General features: G+C 43.9%; 1 protein-coding gene across 1 annotated transcript in view; it reads left to right on the forward strand.

Annotated features, from left to right (window-relative positions):
- The window catches only part of AFG2A (AFG2 AAA ATPase homolog A), a gene marked incomplete at its 5' end in the record, with an annotated part of 210,022 nt that extends 192,171 nt beyond the window's left edge, over nt 1–17,851 (forward strand). The window contains one exon of the mRNA XM_084886584.1: nt 16,794–17,851. Coding sequence (XP_084742710.1) covers nt 16,794–16,970 — 177 coding nt within the window. The 3' untranslated portion in view covers nt 16,971–17,851. The remainder of the gene's footprint in view (nt 1–16,793) is intronic.
- Nucleotides 17,852–23,775: the final 5,924 nt, after the last annotated feature.

Raw genomic sequence — 23,775 nt, forward strand, 5'->3', positions numbered from 1 at the left:
CAGATCATTGTTGAAAGAATTCCATTTCCTTATACAGATAACTGAGGATTGCATTCCTGACCAGAACTTGCCATCAAATTAAAAAGTGTGCTCCACGTTCTTGAAAACAAGCCTGTGTGTGCACCACACATTGATCAGGACCCTGTGGCCCATGAGTGATTGGTCCATAACACCACAGCTTGGAGACAATCATGTTTTACAACCATTTGGGGAGAGTATATTCCTTTAAACCTCCTTTGGCTCATTGTTGCCGTTATAATACGACCTGTCTGGACCAGTGGTGTCCTGCAGCCACTCCTGTGGCCAGAGGGATGGGCACTATGACAGACCTATCAAAGGCTGGAGGGGCTGAGGCAGTTCTCTTCAGAAGGCTTCATTTGTTCAGATAACAGTAGTGGGAAAGGAGGAAGAGGAAGAGACAGAAGGGTGGGAAGGGGAGAATGTCATGTTTCCTGCCTATATCAAGATTGTAGGAACTACAAGGATTTTCACAAGAGTTTTCTCTCATAGCCTGAAAGGGAAGGTCATTGTTCCAGAATTGGACATTGAAGGTATAAAGATTACTGTGCTTCACAAAAACTCTAAACATAGGTGCCTTGTACATTTCTATTACCTTTGTTACTGGAAGTCTAGGTCAGGTGCTCCATAAAGTTTTTATCACCTGTGATCTGTAAAGCATATGTTCTACCAGAAAATCCTCCTAGTCACCAGCCCTCTGGTTTCCATACACATGACAATGGAAACTTCTCTGTGATTGCAGACTAGCATTATGATGCTAAGGATGTTTATAAAACATTAAATTTCAATCAAAGAGATAATATTTTTAATCATTCTTAATCCCTGAATAATGCTGCACATTAATAGCTTATACCATGTAGCTTCAAAATTTCTTATAGGATAAGCTTTGATTTCATGCTACTGTAGAGTACCCTGTCTTTTTTATAGGGTTAGAGAATCTCCTATTTGTTCTAAATAAATTCTTTCTATCTTTTTATTCCGCTGCTGAATAAAAGAACAGCAGTTGCTCCTACCCAGAATCCCAAATCTGAGTAAGTGCAGTTTCATAGGAACAGTATATAGAATGGGGAGTTGACTGTCTGAATGATGAGGGGTCAGCAGGCTATGGTCTGCCAGGTCACACATGTCCACAGTCTGGTTTTATAAGGCCCAGAATCTAAGAAGAGTTTTTCATTTTTAAGTGAATGAAGAAAAATAAAATGAAGAGGAAAAATACATGAAATTTTCAATTCAGTGTTCATAACGTTTTATTGGAACACAGCGACTATTTACAGTTTGCCTATGGCTGCTGTCACACCACCAGAACAGATTTGTGTAGTGACAGGAGGGACTGTTCTCCACAAAGCCTCAATATTTCCTACCTGGCCCTTGACAGTATAGATTGGCTGGCCTCTGATCTAAATAATTTTTCACCAACTACCACTCTGCCCACACACTTTATTCATATATTTCTCTCTCTCCCTTCCCCCTCTTTTCACACATACATCATTTTGAATTTGGCAATTAGAATGAAAAAGAAATAAAACAGTGACCCTCCAGGAAATGGTGAGCAAAAAACACATTTGGTTTTCCATTGACTTGTCAACTTTGACCTCTTTTCATTTTTTCTATTGTCTTTTTATAGAATTTCTAAGGCCATGCCATTTCCCAACCTATTTAGTATTTAAGGTGGGGGTTAGATCTGATATATATTTTTTTTACTTCCATAAAAAGTTCCCTGTTAGTATGTGGTCCCATTTTTAACCTATTTGCAGACACCCCCGATTATCTCAAATCACTTTCACATGGGGCTGAGGTTAAGCTTTATTTCTCTTGGCATGTCCCTGCCACAGCAGACACTTCCTCTTTGCCTTGAAAGGACAAAACGATGTTCAGCTGTCTGGGCTCAGGCCCAGTGTTTGATTTATACATTATTTAATTTCCTCCTGAAAATTGGAAGCAGGACTTTCAGGAATGGAAGTCAGTATTTTTCATTTGTTTAAGAACACTTTTAGGTCTAATATAATCATCAGTAGTAGATGTCAGCATGATTAGGGGGTGACTTAAGGTAAAGCAAATAAAACATGAATACAAAGGGAAAGTACTTACAATAGAGAAGAGCTGAATGTTTTGAATAATCATTATTGTATGTGTTATTGGGGTTTTTTTGTGTGGCTAATCTACATTCAGCAAACTTTTCTGTGCTACATTTGGGGGCACTGGTCTTACCTATAACCATTATATGATAGATGAAAATGTCAGGGGATTAGAAGTTTGAGAAGAACATAATGTAATTTTACAGAGGATTTTTTGTTTTTGTCTGAGCTGCTACTGCATTTATCTCCACAATTAAGTTCCTGCACGTGCCAGGATGTGAGTGCCAGAATAGTTTGAAATTCTTACAGCAGTGAACTCAGGAAATTAAAAATTAACTCTGGAAATACCATCTCTTGTTTTACATCCTCCTTTGGGTAGTATATTCCTTTTTTTAAACCTTCTGTAGATCGTTGTTACTCTTTAGTTACAGCCTGTCTCATTTTTACCACCAAAGTTCTTAAAAGTCTGGCACGCCCACAGTCTCCTCGTCCTTTCTTGTCCTCACAACTGATTCACTTCTTCACCCCTGACAGTCTGGTCTCCCCTCCCTCCTCCACTGCTGCCCTGATCTCACCAACTCTATCCTTATCTCCCAGCCAGTAACTACCTCCAAGTCCTTGGCTCTGCTGCTTTCCTGCTACACCCCCCAGGCTTCATTCCCCTTCCTGAAACCCTCGCCGCTTTCCATGTGGACTGTCTCAGTTTCCTGTTCATCTTCCTCTCTGGTATAGACTCCTCTCCTGGTATGGCACTGAGCTGGAGTTTTCCCCAGAGTCCATTTTGTGGACCTCTTCTCTCCCTACAAGCTTACCCTTTCCTTCCCATCCTTCCTCAGAGCCTGAGGCCTAAGGAGACCTAGGAGGGCTGCCAGGAGCAGTCTGGAACAGCCCCCCTTCCAAATCCTGGTCCAGGGCTGCTTCTGAGCCCCTGAATACAGTCCCCTGTGCCTGGCTCATCAGTGTTCCTCCTCATGAAGGGCCTCACCGCCAGCCACTTTCTTCACACTGCATTCCCTTAAAACCATTCTTGAAAGAAATACTTTGTGATGTTTCTGAGCATCCATAGTAGAAGAGTCAGCAGCTATGGGTTTACTTCTAGACCCACCCCTTATCCATTTGCTAAATGTTGGGTAGATTTGCCTAAGTTCTTAAGTCTCTTTGATCATTTATGGATGGTGGGGGGAGTGGGTTGAACCTTTGGATAAATCAGATGTGGGAGTCTGAGGCACTGGGGCATCATCTGTGGCAGTGGTGCTGGTAACTGCTGTCATCGTCATCAGTGTTGCCTTCCACGCCAGCGTGTTGTTTCTCATAGTTCAGTTGCTTCACTTCCCTTTCTAAGTTTCCTCTGATGTAGTTGTCTTATTTCCCCTTCTGAATTCTAGGCCCCCTCGAAGTGTCTTTTAAGTCCCCTGATCCCCAAAAGCATGGAACAGTGACCTGTGCCTCAATTTTCCCGAGTGGGTTGCCTGAGTAGAACAGCCCTTCCTTCCCCTACAGGAAACACAGGTTTCAGTGTTCTCATGATTCAGAGCTCGTCTGTTTGTAGCCACATCTTCGTATTACAGTCCTATGTTCTATTTTGTCACACAAAACTTGCCTTAAAAATGATAGCATTTTAATTCCTTAACGAATTATGGAGCTATATATTTAGATCTAAATAGCCTGAAATAATTTTTATTAGGTATATAAATGCTACCAGTAGTAAAATATTTAAAATAAAATGACAAATTAATATATACTTAAAGTGCTTATATTAAAATGTATCTGTCTTGCTTTTGATTTTATACTTTCTAATGTATGGAATCAAAGCCAACTGCAAAGTTTTTTGGCTTAAGCAACTAGTAATTTTTTTTTTTTTCATAATGTTTTTTTCTTATAAAGTTCTTACTTTCTGTCTCTGAATATATAGTTCTAGAAAGCAGATTGTCTGCTTCTCAGAAGTGTCACTTCTTCACAAATCACACTTAATGCTGGCTACATTGCCCAGTCACAGACTTATCATTTGGGGAACAGGAATGTGGATTATGTCCTGCTGGTAGTTTTGCAGGAAAGTAGGGAAGAGCTGAGCTCTGACTGATCTGAGCTTCTGTGATGGGAACGCTGCCACTGGTGGGTTTGACCTGCCCGTGGCCATTGAGGGGCCATGGGAACAGTGTCAATGCACTTGCAGTCCCCAGGATGTCCCCTGGCCAGGCAGTCAGCAGTCAGCAAGCCTTTCTGAGCAGCAGTTGCTGAGCTCAGTGTTGGTGGGGTCTCAGGCTGGGGACAGCTCTGTGATAAGCCCTGGGAAAGGGTGCTCAGGAGGCTGCAAGGCCGGGGGGGGGGGGGGGGGGGGGGGTTGTGCGCAAGACAGACTGAATTCACACTTTGAATACTTTCAGGAATTATTTTTAGCCACTTAGAAATATGAAATAATATCACAGCTGAGAGCTTTATTTAACACTAGTGACCTGGTGCATAAAATCCATGCATATTAAAAGGGAATTAATTAGAGGAAATATTTTAATATTGCTATTTGCCCTTTCTCTAGTATAGAAGTGTCAGAGATGAAAGAACATTAGTAAAATGTATATGAAAATCTTCCTCCTTTCAGAGTCTGGGGTGCGCCAGGGGAACCAGAGTCAAGTCCCTGCCCACACATGTGTGCCTAGAAATCTCTCGAGACCCAGACCCAGCCAGACCCACCCCCATTGGGCTAGAATAAGACCCGATCTGCCCCAGCCCCATCAAGCCCCGCCGGGGCAGGGGCATGGGCATAGCCTGAGGTCCCCCGGCCCTGGCCAGGGCAAGAGGCACTCCTTGAGGTCCTCCGTCAAGCCCCACCAGGCGGGGAGCACAGCCTCAGGCCCTTGCTAATTGCTTATTAAAACTCATTATGGGAACTCCGGCCTCCACTGTGGGCACAGCCATCTTGACCATTACGGCATGATGGTCAGTTAGCATATTTCCTGTTTTTTAGATAGGATTCATTTAGCACTGATCTCTACTTAATCTCTTCTATTTTTATTTGGTTACTACCGGTAGGTATAGATACTTAGTGCAGCCCCATTTTTGTGGAAGGCCAGCCAAGAGCACACTTCAAATCACTAGGTATCAATGCTAGGTAGACTGGTTCTAGGACAAGAGGGTAAAGCTCAGTGATTCTACAGCCTGTGGGAGAAAGTGTTTTAGTTTTTGTAAGTTGGAACAGTCTGCCTACACAGTATATATGATACAAAGTGCAATATAGCTATAAGTTCCACATTTGGTCAAAACCAAATTATTAGGTCTGAAGTCCTAACTTTAGTTAACGTAAGTCCAATATCAGATCTTATTGTCTTCATTTGTTCCCCTTCTTTCTTCACTGCTCTCATTCATTCATTCACCATATATTTATTACCTAATGTGTGCCAAGGAAGGTTCTAGGCACTGGCGGATGTTAGTGAACAAAGTAAACAAGTCAGTGCTCATTGTGGAGCTTCATTTTTGTGAGAGGAAACAGACTACCAACAAAATAAATTGCAATGTCATCTATTAGATAGCAGTGGGGTGGGGTTGGGGGTGCAACCCAGGAAAGCAAGAAAGGGTTTATGGGGAGAAGACACCAGGTTTTAATAAAGTGACTGAGGAAACCTCACTGAAAAGGTACATCTGAGTAAAGACTGAAGGAGCTATGCAGATGTTTACCTAAGGGAAGAGCATTCCAGAAGAGAGAACAACAAGCACAGATGCTCTAAACACAACTGAGCTTTTCATATTTCAGAACAGCCAGGAAGCTGGTGTGAAGAGAATGTGGGGTGTTCTGTCCACTTGCATAAAGTGAGAAGGGTGATTGGTACCAAATGCTGCTGATGGGCCAATCCAACTAAGGGCTAACCATTGGATTATGATTTTGTTTTTAAAAAATCTTTATTGTTGAGAGTATTATAGATGTCCTCAGTTGTCCCCTCTACTTGGTTCCTGCCTCATCACAGGCCTTCATCACCCTATTGTCTGTTTCCATAAGTAATGCATATATTTTCATTCCTTGGTTTATTTCTTCCCAACCCACCCTCACCCCCCAGTTATGAATTTGACAGAGCAGTTCTGTGTATGGTCTGAGTTTCACTGAGTGAATTTGAGTCCAAGATGGAAAGGCAGATATATACAGCTCTCCCAGGAGTTCTGCTGGTGATGTATTTGTGACAAGGGAGAGGTTGTGTTTTTAAGATGAGACATTACAGCATATATTAATATTTCCTCTAATTAATTCCCTTTTAATATGCATGGATTTTATGTTGGGAAAAGATGATCCTGTGTGTGGGATACATACAGCAACAAATCTTGATGTAGGGAAAAAGGAATGGAGTCCAGTGCATAAATAGGATGCATCTTAGGAACCATTGAAGTAGGAAGAAGTGAGTGTGCACGGACAAGTAAAGGGAGCAAGCAGGTAGCATATTGAAAGTTCTTTCCTGCTATGTAAACAAAAGCTGTCTTTACAGTGTTTGAATAAAATCCTCTCATAAGGTCATTTACTCACTTGTCTCTAGAGCTAGCTCCATATTTGGCAAACTGTTAAATTATTCTTGTTCCTTTTATTGAACAAAATCCTGTTTCCTGCAGCACGGGTTCTGGTTCTGCTTGTAGAGCCTCAACAGTTGTAACCCTTCCTTCCCCAGGAGGGCGGGAACAACTTTTCACGGCTCCTTCATTCCTTTGGCTCTCACACCCAGCCCCTCAGTGTTGCTGCCAGGATGTGGGTTAAGCCCCTCTCACATGTGATTGCTCTCTCTCCTAAGAAGGCTCAGGCTCATGAAATCAGCTCCACTTATCCACCAGCGATGATTTGTCCTGGCCTTTGGGGTCTTTGTTTTCCTAGGTATGTGCCTTGCACATATTCAGTGTATCTCACACATCTACACTCTTGACCAGCAGGCCAACAGGGTTTCATCTCAGGTTTTTCCCCAGGGTGCAGCCAAGAACCAAGCACAGCTGCTAGGGAGACCCCTCCACTTGACCCTTTAGGATAGAACTGTCATTTCTGAGTTTCACATGACTCCAGGTAAATCAATATAGAAAACAGGAGACATGGTCAGATTAAGTGGTATGAGACAACAGAAAAGGGATGTGTTACCAGAGTTTGAGCCTGGATGATGGAGAAAGGTGTATCACTGAGGATGAGTTAGTGGGGCAGATAGTTTTCAGGTCAAGATGGCTCATCTGGTGTTGGACACTTTGTGCTGTAGGTTCCTAGAGAGATGCCGGAGATGAAGATGAATGATCAAAGGTACATAGGAGTGTATTTGAAGACCTGAGAGTAGGTTCATTCTTTGAGAGATCATAGGTAAAAACTAGAAACCAAGGGCCAAGAATACTACATCTACATTAGAATTGTCTGTGGATGTGAGTGTGTGATCCTCTGAGAATTAGAAGCACATTACCATGTACGTGAAAAATTGATGCAGGAAAACCACACTGGTTTGAATTACCAGGATAAATAAGGAGTCCTGAATTTCCTTTCCCTATCCTCACTTCCCCAGCCCATGATACCGCTCCTGACAGTTCAGGAGCTGAATCTAAGCTGACCTTGGTCCTGCTAGTAGCAGGTTATTGGCAGCAAGGGAGCACCGGAGGTGGTGACAGTGTGAGCCAGGTCATTCTGTAGCTGTGACTGGAGCTGTCAAAGGCTGAGGTCTTAAAAGGCTGTTTGGAGCAAAGCAATGTGAAAAATGGGAAGAACAGGCCAAAGGACCCAGAAAATAGGATTTCTAACACTCACCTTTCTGAAATTTAGAATGCGTGAAAATGGGAGAAGCAATATTCTTAGAATTATATCCATGCTAAAGTGCGTAGGAGCATCTTCCCAGTTCTTTCTTTTTTTGCTGGAATTTGACTTGTTCTACTTGACTGCCTTTAGACTTTGATTGACATGTAAATAAGTCTTAAAAGGAAACAAAGGACTGGAAACCACTCAAATGCCCATTACTGAGGACCTGGTTGAATAAACTATGCAACTGTAAAGAAATGAGAAATAGCTCTCTACAAGCTGTTAAGTGATTTTCAATTGTTAAATGAAAAGGCAAGGTAAAGAAAAGTGTGACTAGTATGCCAACATTTTTATCTTAAAAGATGGCAATAGGCTGTGGAAAGCTTCACCACCAAAAAACAAATGAATAAATATATTCCAGCCAATAAACAAAGAAGGAAGGACAGAAATAGGATAGCACCACTTTGCAACCCTTAATGAAGTAAAAGGACTTGGGCAGTTATAAGTGACTACTAACTATAAAAAGAAGGGTAGCCAGACATCATATGTATCTCTATAACACCTGTGAAGTATTTGTTCCAAAAAATCCAACCTGACTCAGCTCAAGCCGTTAGATCTTAGTATATATGTACAGGAAATGCAACAGACAGAATATGTTAAATCATACCACAGGGACGCTGTTAGAAAATAAAGAATGTGGAAATGAGACAGGATGTATGATCCAGTTTCTTCAATATACATTGTAAGGGAAAAGGAGATATCCTTTAGATTTGAGACATATTAATTAAATTCAATGTATAGATCTTGATTCCAGTTTGGACAAATTGTGAAAAGCAATTATGAATAATTAGCAAAATTTTAAGACTGACTAAATATTGATAATATTAAGAAATTGCTATTTTTAAATGGAATAATGATATGCTTTTTCAAAAAGCATTCTTTTATAGCTATATGGATTAAATATTATGATTCTGGGATTTGCTTCAAAAAGTTCAGTGCAGTGTTGGTGTTGAGAATTACAATATAGATAAAACCAGGTCGCCTTGTGTTTATCATTGTTAAAGCTGGGAACCAGGTGAAGGGCTTTCACTGTAAATTACTCTCTCCACTATTATATATGTTGAAACTTTCTCTAGTTAAAAACAACAATGTAATGAGATGGGGCGGGGGGAGATAATATTCTTCCCCTAAATATTTTCTAAAGATGTCAGTCTTGTCTCTCTCCCCTCTCTGTTATCCTGAGTAGGAGTTGGCCAGCTTTACAGAAAGACACTTCCAATCGTCCAGCCACTTAGTCTGGTAGCCTGGAGTCAGAGCTCTCCCCACTTGGAATGCCATCCATTGCAGCCTCCCCTCCTTCCACCTTGCCAACACGCACTTCCAGTTATATGCACAACTTTAATTGAATTTAGGGACTGTCTTCAAATAAAATTTCCACAAACTTCCAAACTAAATAGCTCTAGACATAGCTTTGTTGTCTATTAGCTATTTATGACCCCTCCCCCAAATCCTCCCGTCCTCCCAAATCCTCAATTCTAGCCTCATGACTTAAAAAAGTTTTCCTAGAGGTGGCATTTTAAAGGATTTTAAGGGCTTCTTGTTCCCCTGCCCTGCCCAGAACTCCCTTCTCTGGCCCGCATTTTCCCTCCGAGCTGCTTTCTGGGTAGTTTGGGCGCCCTCCTGGTTCCTGCCTGGGACAGTTGCACTTCATCTGCCGCACTGTGGCTCTCAGCTTCTATGGCTTCCTTCTGTCACTGTTCAGCCACCTCTGAGCAGGTCTCAATGGGCCCTGGAGAATGAGCACCTAATCTCCCAGGGAGCCTCCTTCCCGAGCGCCTCCAGTGCAGGCTATTCTGGAGAAGCAGGATCCCTCTCTTCCCTGGCTTCTAATCCTCCCCACACAGGCTGGGAACGTGAGAAGAAAGGCGGGCCGTGGGCAGCTGGCACATAATGTCCTGGCCAGCTGCAGCCCAATTAGGCTCAACAGGTCACAGGTGTTCCAGACAGAGTCCGCTTTGAACAAAACCGCTGTCTTGAAAATACCCAAGACTTTCAAGCACTGCAGCCCATTTCTTTTGGTGGATTCTTTAAAGCTATTTAGTGCACTTGAAATACAAAGAGGCTGGAGAGCACATTTAGGCCTCACTGGAGGCACTTTCCTCCCGCCAGACAGCAGGAGCAGGCGGGGAGGGAGCTCTGCCTCTGCGTGCACCCACGGCACATAGCGCACCATGGATGGCTGGCCGATGGCTGGCCGCTCGCCCCTCCAGCTCAGTCCTCCACATCTAACACTCTCCTATGCAGTTCACCGCCCAAGCTGGCCATGTCCTGTGCGCATAGACCCCATAGATGCACTTGTCATTCCTGTGGACCTCAGCAGCCTGGGGTGCTGATTAGAGAGGAGCATGAATCCTGCTCTCCACAGCCTCTGTCCTCATCACCAAGGTTACCCTGTCAATTAACCTCCTCTTCAGCCACAGATCTGAGGGCTCCTGTGCCTGTAGGGGTTGAGGGGGGAGGTGATAGAACTAAACTAGGCTTCCCCTGCCGCTTTAAGCCACTTTCAGAACTTTGTTACCCCCTCCCTGCCTGGAGGGTACAGTTCATCTCCGAGGGAGTGAGGAGCTTAGTGTGGAGGATGGGGCAGAACTGCAGTGTCCCTGTTGGAAGCCCCTAGGCCCCCAGTCTGCAGGCCCACATCCTTCCCACTCTCAGGTGCCGTTGTCCCCGTCTTTTCACCGTCAGGAGAAAAGTGCACTTACTACCCAGGCCTTGACTGGAAATGGGAAAGAAAGTCTCAGTGCACGGGAGAAGGTGGTGTCCTTGGCACTGAGGACTGGGGCAGGTAGCCACACACAGGACGAGTGCTCAGAACACTGCCCGATACTTGCAGGTCTTCCTGCCTGTTGATTAGTTTTTGGTAAACAGTCTTTGCCTTGACTACTGTTCTTTTTTTTATTATTTAAAATATTTTATTGATTTTTTTTCAGAGAGGAAAGGAGAGGGATAGAGAGTTAGAAACATCGATGAGAGAGAAACATCAATCAGCTGCCTCCTGCACACCTCCTATTGGGGATGTACCCACAACTAAGATACATGCCCTTGACCAGAATTGAACATGGGACCTTTCAGTCCGCAGGCCAATGCTCTATCCACTGAACCGAACCGGTTAGGGCTTGATTACTGTTCTTTATCACATCGTTTTAAAAACCAGTTACTGCCTGTTTAGAAAGAGTACAGGTTTCCATGTTTGTAGTGAGCCTGCTTCTGTGTTACTAAGCTGGCCCACGTGTTTCAACTCTCCTTGTCTTGTAGATGGGGAAGAACCGTAAGCTATGTACAAGAAGTTTTATTTTTTTTTTCTTCAGACGTTGTTCTTCCTCTTCAAGGCATTCAGACTTCAGCACAATTGCCTCTTTTGCATTTAAAAGTGAGGTAATTAGATTTCCCAAGGTTCAGTGGTCAAGAGCCTCCTCCTCCTGGGAAGCTGCTCCCACCCTCATGAGCGTGGCTGTCCAGTAATCCAGTTACCACTGATGGTGTCCTACAGGCACTGCTTTCTCAGAGGGTCAGCTCAGCATGAAATCCAGCCTCCTGGGTCCTCGCATCACTGAAAACAGCCACTTACTCTTTCCTTCAGTGACTTTCTTTTGAGGATTTCTATTACTTATGTTATTTTTCAGAAATCTGATAGGTCTATTATTACTGCTGAACAAGTGGAAAGAGAATTGGTGACACATTGGCACCAAATAAATGGGTGTCATGGCCACAAAACAGCATGTCTTAGTCTAGCTCTGACCGCAAGACCTTGGGCCACTGTTAGTCTTTTGTTTCCTTTGTTATTTCCCTCAAACATAGTATTTTCACCTTTGCAGCAAGGCACATATATATTTTTTTAAGTTTGGGTATCAGTATTTTTGTCAAATTGAAAAGAACACAACATAACCCTTAGCTTTACAGAGCCAGGCAAACACTTTGCTTTTACAGCCTAAGGGCAAAGGCACCCTATTTATTTAAATGATGTAGCCTGCAGCCTGTGGGGAAGAGGACAAGATGGCGGAGGGTGAGGGGAAAGCTTCCAAGGCCCTTTTTGCCAGAGAAGTAAAGTGCTCAAATGTTTCACATTTTCTTTGTGGTTCCAATTTGTCGATTCAGAATCTTCTCAGTGAGATTCTTCTGTGCCCTCCTGGGGGAAATTCAGCTGAAGCCCCTCACCATGGATTCCCGACCCCGCCTGCTTTTGAGTATGATGCCAGCGGAAGGGGAGCCGTGTGGTGTCTGTCTGTAGCCTCTGAGAGAGGTGTATACGTATACATACACTCATCTCGTTAGGTTTTCTTAAAGCTTTAGAGAGTAATGAGGGGGTCCTATTATAGTTTAAATTGGAGTCCTTTACTCAGTTTCTATAATATTCGTTCTCAGAGATATATTAGCAAATTTACGAGAAAAGACCCCGCCTTTTCAAAGCTTAACACGGTAAAGAAAATCCCTCAGCAACTAATGGAGCCAGAGTACTTTCATCAAGTGGGAGAGTAGATCACCATTTGCACAATTTTTTAAACAAAGCTTCCATTGGTCCTCTAACCAATATACATATTACTGCATTGTTGGCACATTTTCGGGAATCTTTCTCAATTACAATGCACTTTTCCCCCATGACAACACAGCAAAAACGTTCTGTCCTGTGTAACAAATTCTGATACCCAAGGAAGCTTCTCTCAGACTAACACTGGCATTCCTGCCAGAGTCCTCGTTTGTATTCTAGGACGAACTGGGGACCCAGTAGTGCCCCAGATGAAACATTGCTGAAGATGAACTTACATTACAGTGTGAAGCAATTTTTGTTCTGACTTTATCATTCCAAAAGCTTCAGTAGAACTGACAAAATCTAGGTCATGTGAAACGGAAGTGAAAATATTACAGGATATGGGCCCGATATGAGAAAGATGCATGTAGCACACACTTTTTGCTTTTAATTAAAGAATTGTTGGGTTCAATTCAACAAATATATACTAACTGTTTATATCTCCAAGTACAAGGGTATGCTGTGGCCACTGCCCTTTGACCTCATTAAACTGACTGGTCCTCTGTCTTTTGCTCTTTCCCTCTTCTCTCTGTTCTGGAATAGGGGAGAGCAAAGGAAAAAAGGTGTGAGATAGGCAAGAGCCACATTGTGCCTTGACTGAGTTGTTTGGTGGAGGTTGGCATTCTCAGAGTCTGTGCTGAAAATCCCCAATAACTCCAACAATGGCCATTTATAGACTTTTCTGCCAAGAACTGGGCCGGGGTGGGGGACGGGGACAGCAGAAAAAAAGTTCTGTGGGAAACACTGGATTAAGGAAAATTAAGCAGATCATCATTACTAGGCTTCACAAAATCTTTAAAAGTCTACTGTGCTCATAGGAAACAGTATAAACACAATTACCTGAAACTTACTCATATTTGATCAGAATACTTCTTCTGTAAGACACCAGTAGCTCAAGGGGAATGCTGGCATGGGCCATGGGAACCAGCAGGAAAGCTGCACCTTCCTTCGGAAGTACAGTACTCCTACCAAAACCGGGACCCCAGAGCCACCAGAACCCAAGAATACTCCTGTTTTCCAACCTGTCTTCTTCATTGGGTCAGGGGAGAAGAACCAGCAATCCCATTAAGGCTTTTCCTTTTGGAATTTTTCTAAGAAGCCTTTTCATGGGGCAAATAAAAGCAAAGGCACTTTAGGAGCTGTGCTCTGTCCGCTGCTTGTGCATCAGCTTCTCGGGAAGTCGGTGAAAGCTTTGGAGATGCCTGTCATTAATGTCTTCCTTCTCTCCCCACCAAAGCACTTTGCTTTTGCCACACGGCAGTTAACTGCTGTCTACATACACATCCTGGTTTGGGAACATCAGAAGACAGGTACTGTGTCTTGGACATTTCTAGATGCTTCACCTGGCCTCACCTACATGTTATACAGAGGAGCTATTCAGTAGGTGTTGATTGATGAAAGCATGACTGGTTATGAGTAGTGTACTATTTCCTCTCAATTACTGGTTTTGTATTGCTAAGCAAATATGATCCATAATAAATGGCCAGGCATCACAACCAGAACAGCCAATCGACCAGTCACTGAGATGCATTGACCATCTCTTGGTCCCTCTACTCCAGCCCACAGGCTCCCATGGCTGGATGGCCAACTGGGAACCACGGGAAACAGACTGGGTGGCAGCAGAGTGAGACTGGAGACTGGACTAGAGGGGCATTGGCGAGCAGCTTCACAGAGCAGTGGACATGGCTCTGATCGCAGGCTAGGCCAAGGGACCCTACACTCACACAATTTTGTGCACTAGGCCTCTAGTAGGAAAATAAAAGTGGCAGAAAGGACTGCCTAATTGACTGTTTTTTCAGTCCTTGTAAATAAAAAGCAGGGTGACATTTATCAAAGCAAGGTGTTAGTTCAGGCAGTCCTTCTGCCCCCCTGGAAGTGCAAACAGCCTCAAACCCAGGAGGACACCTTCCGGGGGTCCTTGCTTTTTCCCTTGTCATTGTCTCAGAGGTTCTAAAGGCCATCTGCGTCTCATCTGAACATCTCTCAGCACTCTCACCAAAGCTCTGTCCAAGTTTTCTGTGTCGCACAGAATTGTGGATCGCCAGGTTGGATGGAATTGTTAAGTAAAGGTTAGGCCAGTACTAAATATTATAGGGAATTTCTTAAATATTAACATACACTAGAGGCCCCAAATTACAAACATCCAGCTTTTAAGTGGCTGTGATTGCTCTGCCCACATCTCACCATCTAGGCCCCTCTGTCACTGCCATGGAAGCTACCACGTAAGGGCAAATGCAGCTTACTGCTTAGAGAAAAATCTAAGCAGATGCAGATAAGGGAGAGAAAGGCTTACCTGCAAAGAGCAATTACTCAGGGGGGCTGACCCCAAAGACAGCCTGTGAGGCCTCAATGACCTGTCACTATCCACCCGCTCTACCTTGACATGTCAGACTACCTGAGAATCCAGGGATTGCAGGAGCATAGTAATTTCTTCCAGTTTGATTTCTGGGTATTGAGAGGAAGCCTATTAGACTGTTGGTTCACTTTTTCACATGTGCCGGCAGAATTAACCACCTGCCTAGTAGCTCTGTGAACCAAATTCCAGGAACTTCGAGAGGCTCCAGGCAGCCTTTCAGTCACCTCTTCTTTCCTCAACTCAACCAACCTCCCCATCCCCTACTCTTCCACCACCACCTCTACCCTACACGAGCTCATCTGGCCACTCCATTTGCCAGGCTCCATCAAGACTTCACATTAGCTGATCACCGAGTTGTATAAGACCTGGGCCACTAGTCACAGAGCCGTCAGCACAGTCATGAGTGGTTGTCTGGCTCCCGGGGCAGGTACTCAGTAAGTGTTCGTAGCCATGATGCACTGGGCCCAGTGCTCGGTGAGCTAAGTCTCAGCTCTGAAGTGTGCGAGACGTGGCATTGCCTAGAGGGATGGCTTCTCTGCTCCACTTTGCGTGAGAGGGAGCAAGGCAGAGGCAACGTTCCTGTACTATCAGGGGCTGGACTCTGCCGCCGGCAGAAAACTCAGTCCTCTCTGCCTCCTCGCCTCTGGATCTTCTTCAGACTTCTTAGCCTCACAATCATTGCTTCACATTCGTACCCGGATGAGGAAATGCTGCTCAGGAGGAGGGTAGGAGGGTTGAGGCTCTTCCCACTTGGTCCCTTCACGGCCCTTCAGAGGTCCCCCAGGTATCTTTGGCGCACAGTGGGACCAGTGGATTGCCAGGTTACCATGCTGGCACTCCACACTCTTTTACCGTGCTTATTAATTATCATTCCATATTTTCAAAATAACTCTTTGCACCAGCGTATGTGATGAAGTTGTTTTACTAATCCTTGAAGTTTTGTGTTTTCCCTCAAGTTGGGAGCCACTCTTTCTGGAAAAGCATTAGCATGCAGAGCCTTGGCAGTCAACTTCAGTGCTCATTAATGAAGCCCAGAACTAACAGTTTCATTGTAGTAATTTGACAAAGCCACCTAAATCTGTGCATGTTTTTTTGAAAGCTTCCTAAAAACATGCTGCTAAATCCCCTAAAAAGGGACTGAATTGCTTTGGCAGCCATTAGCCCAGCATAAGCAGAGGAGCGCTTTTCAATAAGTGAACAAACAGAGAAAACATACTGAATGGCTGGACAAATGCGTTTCAGCTGGCCCTTTCATTTACCGATAGAAGGGCGCAGTCAATATCAATCACTGTTTTCCCTGTTGCCCTGAAAATCACAATATCTCTTTTCATCCCACAAGCTCCTTTCACCACAGTAATGTGTCTTTAGAATGACACTGCCATCAGCCTGCTTCCGCTGTCTGAAGACCGGAGAGCTTAAAAACACATTTCAGGATTCAAGACTTGAACCTGCCTCCCTTCCGGTTCCCCACCGCCCACTCTGCCCTCACTCCCCCCACCCCCACCCCCATTCTCTGCCATTCTTTCAGCTTCCCTCGCTGAGTAAACAGGATTCACTTCTCTGTTCTACGCAGCTCTCCAAAGTAAACGGAGACAACTCGATCTGATATTCCCGAGATTTAAGAACTCATTAAAGAGATGCACATAGAGAAATGCTTTTACATGTTGGTAATACATCAAAGGCCAAAAGGAATGTGGCGATTCTGTGCATGGCCAGGTGTGCTGATGAGCCGGACCTCGTGTAGTCCGCCTCCCCGGCCGCCACACGTGCTCACTCACCCTGCCGAGTCCTGCAGGTGACACCAGTGCCTGCCGGCCTGTTCCACCCTCACCGCTGTAAGCAAGTGCCGTTATCTTGTATATGTTGCTGCTCCTGGTTCTGAGTGCTTATGTGTAGTTTGGGAATGAAGGTGATTACTTTTAAACATTTAAATGAAATAGGTTTAGCAATGTGCTTATAGTTGCAGAAGTTACACCGAAATGCTACATTTCTAAACACCAATATCGGTTGCCTTCTCTCTCCCCTCAGGTCATCGCCGTCTGTAGAGAGGCCGCCCTCCTGGCGCTAGAAGAAGATTTTAAAACAAATTGCATCAGTCAAAAGCATTTCACTCAAGCCTTGAGCAGTGTGACGCCCAGAATTCCCGAGTCGCTGAGACGTTTCTATGAAGAATACCAAGAGAAGAGCGGGCTTCATACCCTCTGAGAAAACAGACCCCTTTGTTATGCTAAAATGCTTTCTAGAGCAAATTTGTTTCGTTTTAAAATTTTGTGTTGAGATTGTTAAAAAAAAGAAATTCTTAAGAAACAAAATGTCTGAAATTTGTTGACTGGATTTAAGGGGTTCCAGTTCTTGTAGACATTTTAAATCATATGGATAAAATGGAGATCTCTGGACAGAGGTTTAAATCAGTTTTACCTGGAAATGTGTGCTGAGTTTTAAAATGTAAACTTCTAGTTTTTTCACTTCTGACCTGGTTCCTTCATCCCATGAAATGCTTTTCTTACTTCAGAGCCCATGTCAGTGCATTCTTAAATGCCAAACATAGGCATTAGTTTTATACAAAAACAGAGAGAGTGCATGTGGATGACGCATGGCGGGAAGTATTTACAAATCTTTATTTTTGAAGGTCAAACAGTGAAATGGCCAGAAGCACCAGCCAAGCTTATGTGGCCTTGTTTCCAGATACACATTGGTTCTCACTATAATTCATACCTGCATTTTTGCTTCAGCCACATTAAGCTTTACATATGGCATTTAAAGAACAAAGAAATAAGAGTCATTTCATATACTGTAATGCCCTTTAAAAATTTAAAAGTTTGGAAATATAAACCCAGTCCAGGTCTAGAGCAGTACACTTGATGATGTTTTTTCATCAAATGCTAGAAATGAATAATATAAAGTGTTCATGTTTTAACTTGTACACATTTTCAGGTCACCAATAAAGTTTTCAGTTAAAAGATGAACCAAATTGTATAGTCAATCATATTGTCTCATGTTGCATTCTAAATATGTGTATTTATATTTCCGGTTATTTTATCCTTGAGGTTTCTTAATGCTTGAGTACTCCATAAATATCCTTGAAAAATTGTTGGACTTTGATTCCCTGACTTCCTAGCAATGGAAAGAAGTGCACGTACACCTGGTCACTGTAGATCTTTGAAAATCCCCAGAAAGACAAGTCAGGCAAGAAATACCTCATTATCAAAATACTGGGGCTACACAGTTTTGTGGTGGTAGGTATTCTGAAGTCGTGTCCAAATTCTTGATTTCTGTAACTATCAGAAGTAGATTTACAAGGCTTATTCCCAGACTCCAGTGGCTTGTTAGTACATAAAATCACCTGAGGGTTGAAAACTATCACTACTATTTAGAACTGTGCTGTCAAATATAGTAGACACTAGTCACATGTGACTAAGTTTAAACTCTAACTAAAATAGTATTAAAAGTTTAGTTCCTCAGACACGGTAGCACTTGGCAGCCACAGGTGATGAGTGCCCGCCATATAGAACAGAAGGCATTATAGAGGCTCCCTGCACAGCATTTGTGCACTCGGGGATTCCTCAGCCCAGCCTGCGCCCTGTCTCAGTCCGGGAGCCCTCGGGGGATGTCCAGCTGATGGCTTAAGCCCTCTTCCCAGGAGCAGGCCTAAGCTGGCAGTCTGACAACCTTAGTGCTGCTACTACTGCCACTGCCACTGTGCTTGCCAGCCCCGAGCCCAATTTCTGGCTGAGTGGGGCTCTCCCTATGGGAACACATTGACCATGCTGAGACAGCTCCTGCATTGAGCGTCTGCCCCCGGTGGTCAATTTGTGTCATAGTGACCGGTCATTCAGCTGTTTGGCCAATTTGCCTATCATCCTTTTATTATATAGAATTTCCATCCCTAGGAAATTCTATTGGATTCTGCCGATGTAGAAAATGAGGCTTACACATTGAAATAAATAGAACCTCAAAATTACTTTTGAGCTCCCCATTTTCCCTTATGAGAGCAGCATAACTTCTTTCCTACAAGTGCTGGGGCTCAAGAAAATAGAAAGAAAAAAAATTTTTCCCAAAGGCCTGGACATGAAAATTAAAGAAATTCCATTGCCAATAAAATAAAAACCAGAACAGTAAACTTGAAGCCACACAAGCTTTCGGGCTGCAGGCTGGGTGGCAGAGAAGAAGGTGGCCATCTCAGCCAGCCAGGCGTTCAGATGGACCTTTCAGGTGTTCATCAGGCTGGCAGGGGAGCGGTTAGGGGGTGATCAGCCTGGCAGGCAAAAGCAGGTAGGGGAAATCAGGCAGGCAAGCAGGTGAGCGGTTAGAAGCCAGCAGTCCTGGATTGTGAGAGGGATGTCCAACTGCTTGTGGGATCAGGCCTAAACCAGCAGTCAGACATCCCCCGAGGGGTCCCAGTTTGGAGAGGTTGCAGGCTGGGCTGAGGGACATAACCCCCAGTTCATGAATTTCGTGCACCGGGCATCTAGTTACCATTGAAAAGGCCATGATATTCCTTTATTTGAAATTTATGCTAATTGACAACAGTCCCAGTAAAAATCTAAGTTGCAAAAGATTCAGGTGTCACTAATAACAGTTTACTCCTTGTCATTTCCATGAGGGTTTTACTTCTGATCCCAGTGTTTGTGGATTTAAAACAGTGAACAGTCCTATTATTGGGTTTGTTTGTGATTGAATACACAGTATAGTTCATGGAAAAATTAAGTTTCAGCAAGGAAAGGAAATGCTTTTCTGGCATCTGTTTGGTCAAATTTTGTCTTTGGTCCTGATTCTTTTCAGGGTTTCAGGCATATTCATATTAACACTCTTTTTCCAAGAGACTTTAGTTTGAACAGTGAAATTAGTGTTTCCTTCTAACAACAAAACTTAGAAAAATGGCTTATAACTTTTACTTGTTCATGACAAAGAGAGTGTATTTATAAGCTAAATACTGACTCCCTAACTTTGCTTAAAAAATGTTCAGTTCTGTGTTGTTTCTAATGTGCAAAACAGGTTTCCAAATGTATAGGTTTTCCATTTGGAAACGTAATTATTGGATTTATGGGAAAACCAAACTTGGATATATGTTTAATTTATCTTAATCAAGAGAAAGCTACAGAAAGTTGCTGTAGAGCTAGAATGCAGTCACTTCCCTGGCCTAAATGTGAAGTCGTTTGAGTCTCAGTTCATTTTGTCACGTTTCCCTGAGTCTTTTCTTGAGGGAGGTGCACACACCAAAGCACCCTCGGAAATGTAGATGGATTGAACTAACAGTTTCCAAGTGTAGGACACCTAAAGCTCCAAATTCATTTGCTTTCCTTCCTTCACTTTTCATGATTACAATGGAATAGATAGGCTTTTTAACCTAACGTCTCTGCCAGATATACTCCCAGTAGCCTCTACTTGCCGGGGGGGGGTGGGGGGGGGGGCGCCGGGTTGGGGAGGAGGTTCCCTTTCGGGGAGCAGAATTCACTCCAGCAAATTTGAGCAGAAAGAGACACATTACGGGGTTTTAATGGCTTGCAAAATCATTGGGAATCTTACAGACTCCTCTTTCATACTTAATGGTAAACATTTCTGGAAAGATGGTTAAAGTGTCAACACGTACACACCACACAACAAAACCAAGGAAATGAAAAGAAAGGAAAATCGAGTTCAACTACACTGAAATTAGGGAACAGATGTTAAATACTTCAAAGGCTATCCACCCAGTACAGCACATTTTGGACCAACTTAAAAAGAATTCAGGAAGTTCAACACATACTCTGCTTGATATGTGTAGGAAATACCATACTGGTTTCAAAACATCATCAATGGTAAGACTATTAATTTTAAAACATATATTTTGGGGAAAAAGATAAAGTACTGTGATTTAAATATTATTATCACACCCTGATTTCAGAAACATGAAAATATGGAAAATGTGCATATTAAAAAATTGCTGTGATTAATGTGTGAACATAATATTACGTGAGAAGAGACTGACACGTAATATTATGTTCACACATTAATCACAGCAATTAAAATATTATTTTCACCAACATAATCATAATGAAAATGTTGATAGGTAGGTAGGGGAGTCAAGGATGTGGAGCACAGAGTATTTGGGGACCAGGAATGACCATGGATTGAAATACCGAAGATAGGAATAGAACAGGGGAACTACATCAAAAATTGAGGGGGGGCGGGGAGGTTGGAATCGGGGGAGAAACAAAGTACTGAATCCAAAAAAATAGAGCTGGAGCACATTAGGAGGGACATTTTCTGAGTAGAGAGAAGAAAATTTTAGAACTCAACTTCTTTGAAGTCTCCGAAATGTGACTCAGGAGATATTAAACAATTGAATAAGACTGAAAGAGAAGAAAGCTCAGGAAATGGATTTATTTATAACTTATTCCACAGATATGCTCTCACAGAATGGCATATTATTTACCATATAATGGTAATGTATTTATTATAGCCTCACTTGTTACAATACCAAAATATCAGAGCAACTCAAATATTTATCAATAGGGGATATTTAAGTTATGGTACATCCATGCAATGGAACATTATAATACTCTAAAAAATAATATAGATTGTTATAAACTGACCTAGAAATTATCTCCAATATATAAAGAACCCGAATAACTTAGATACATGCTTAAACTCTGCAAACAGATAATGTAATTGTTTCATGCTCTCATTGTATAATCTATATAATTATATAAATGGTGCACCCACACACACACACATTATATATTGGCAAAAACAGAAATCATGCAAAATTGGTCTATAATCACCATCTATTAAAACTAAAGAAATGTAGAACCAAACAAAAAAAAACAAACAAAAAACACCCATCTGCTTTAGAAGCTCAAAATTCATTTTGAAATTATTCTTTAATCACAGAGGAATTCAAAATAGGAAAATATCCAGAGGCCGCTGGAGGCAGAGGGACCAGCGGGGCAGGCGGTTCAGGCAGCAGGCGGAGAGACAGTGGAAATGTAGGACTGCTTTTGCAGTGAAATAGGAAGCTGTGCTCTCAGCTGAGTTCGGGACGGAGGAGAAGGAGGAAGGGAGGAAGGAGGGGGATTGAGGGAGGAAATGGACCTTAGGAGTGTAGTAAGATGCCAGGTAACACCAGTAAGGTGAGCAGACGTCCCGCTTTTGGCGGGACAGTCCCGATTTTTTACAACGCCGCGGGATGTGGGACAAATTGTTTAAAATCGGGACGTCTGGTCCCCTTACACGAAGGGCCCTCTGCACTGATCAGGAAATCAGAGCACAAAGATTCCCTGCCATCGATCAACTGCTTACATTTTATTTCAAATTCATATCATTTTAAAAATTCTTCCTCAATTTTAGTGTATAAAAGCCTAAAACCGGCACAAATTTCATCCCCAATTTTTATTGTAAGTGAAGGAAAATCATGTGGCTTCTGCGCCAGATATGTTTCAAAACAACAGCATCTTCCTGCACTCGCATATTTCCACAGAAGACATTCCTGTGGCCTTCTGCGCTCTGCCCCCTCCATAGGACTTAAATTGTTCGGAAACTTGAGGGGAGTTTGAACAAATGCAAAAGAGCCTGCTGGCTGCGCGGCGAAGGACAATATGGGCCGTTCTGACCGCTCCTGCAGGGTCGCTGCGTTCAGTCAAGAGCCATCTGGCCCTTTCTCTGCTGGGTTCGCCTTCAAAACTTCACCACTGCACCCCTCCACCAGCTCCTGTGCAGTGACAGCGTGTCTAGTAAAAGCGAGGAGCTGGGGGTTCATTCGAGGAGATACAGAAATCTCAACACACATTAAAGCATTTTGCAAGTCCCAAAGGCCCGCACATGTGAAATGCTGAGACTCGGGAGCGGTCCCTCACGGCGAGCCGGTGCACCGGGGACACACGGCACAGGCCGCGGGGCCAGCCGAGGAGCAGGCTGGGTTTCCAGTGGCTTCGGGGGTGAGCTGCACCTCTCCCCTGGTGGGTGGGGCGGGTGGGTTACGGCTCCAGCAGCTCAGAACCCCCGGGCGCTGGCCCAGCAGTCTGGGCGGCGATGTCTGTCCCGGCCTGCGGGGTCCCTCCTGTCACCACAGCTCACATCCTTCTTCCTTGTTTCCTTTCGCTTTGGGTTCATTCCTTGACCCTGGACGTCACCGGCCAGCCCCAGGGGAACGAAAGGTGAAGTCCGTTCGAAAGCACACCGGGGAAGAAGACAGACGGCCAAAGAATTTTGGCAAAGCCACAGGGTGTGGGGCATAGCGTGCCCCTGGGCATGGCACACTCAGCACCTCATGGGGGCGCGGTGAGAACTGGCTAACGCGTGTGCGGGCCTGGGAGGTCCCGGGAGGGAAGGTGGGCTGAGCGTGACCGTGAAGGGATCGTGTCTACAAAGCCAAGACCGGAGCCAAGATGATGCTAAAAATAAAGCAGAACTTTCTGTGAGGAAGGGAAGGAAGGAAATGCCTAAAAAAAAAAAAAAGCTTAACTGTGTCTTACTCCAAGCGCTGCGGCCACGGGGGATGGCTCAGCAGCTGAGGTCCTGTTCTCAGCCAAGGGCTGTGTTTGCGGGGCTGAGCAACAGCACAAAAGGACCGCTTGGCCCAAAGGGAGGTCTCCTCTTGGAGAGCGAGCTCCGAAAGGAGGAGAGCTAATGTTCATTTGCATTGAGGGGGCGGGGGCTTTGCAAATTGGAAAAGGCTGCGCTACATTAATGATTGGTGGCTGCTCCCGATAAATCTGGGGATGACGATGAAAGCGCGCTGGAAACCTGGACACATTTTCCATGTGCTTCTCTATCAAACAAGGGCTGACCCCCCTGACTTGGAACCGGCAGCCGGAACGCGTTCCTGCCTGTGTGTTTACAGAACGCAGTGTTAGAAGTCCTCATCGGGTGTGGGGTTAACAAAACTCACCGCAGAGCCGGGAATGAAAACGCCGTCTCCTTCTCCTGACCTCTCCTTTCGGACCCTTTCCCGTGTTCGTAGCAAGGCCTCCAGAGTCGGAAGCAGATGAGCAAACAAATAAATCCTTGGATGCCACGGAATACTTTCCCC

The sequence above is a fragment of the Pipistrellus hanaki genome, assembly GCF_964339955.1.
Source record: "Pipistrellus hanaki genome assembly, chromosome: 5".
In the NCBI taxonomy this organism is placed as follows: domain Eukaryota; kingdom Metazoa; phylum Chordata; class Mammalia; order Chiroptera; family Vespertilionidae; genus Pipistrellus; species Pipistrellus hanaki.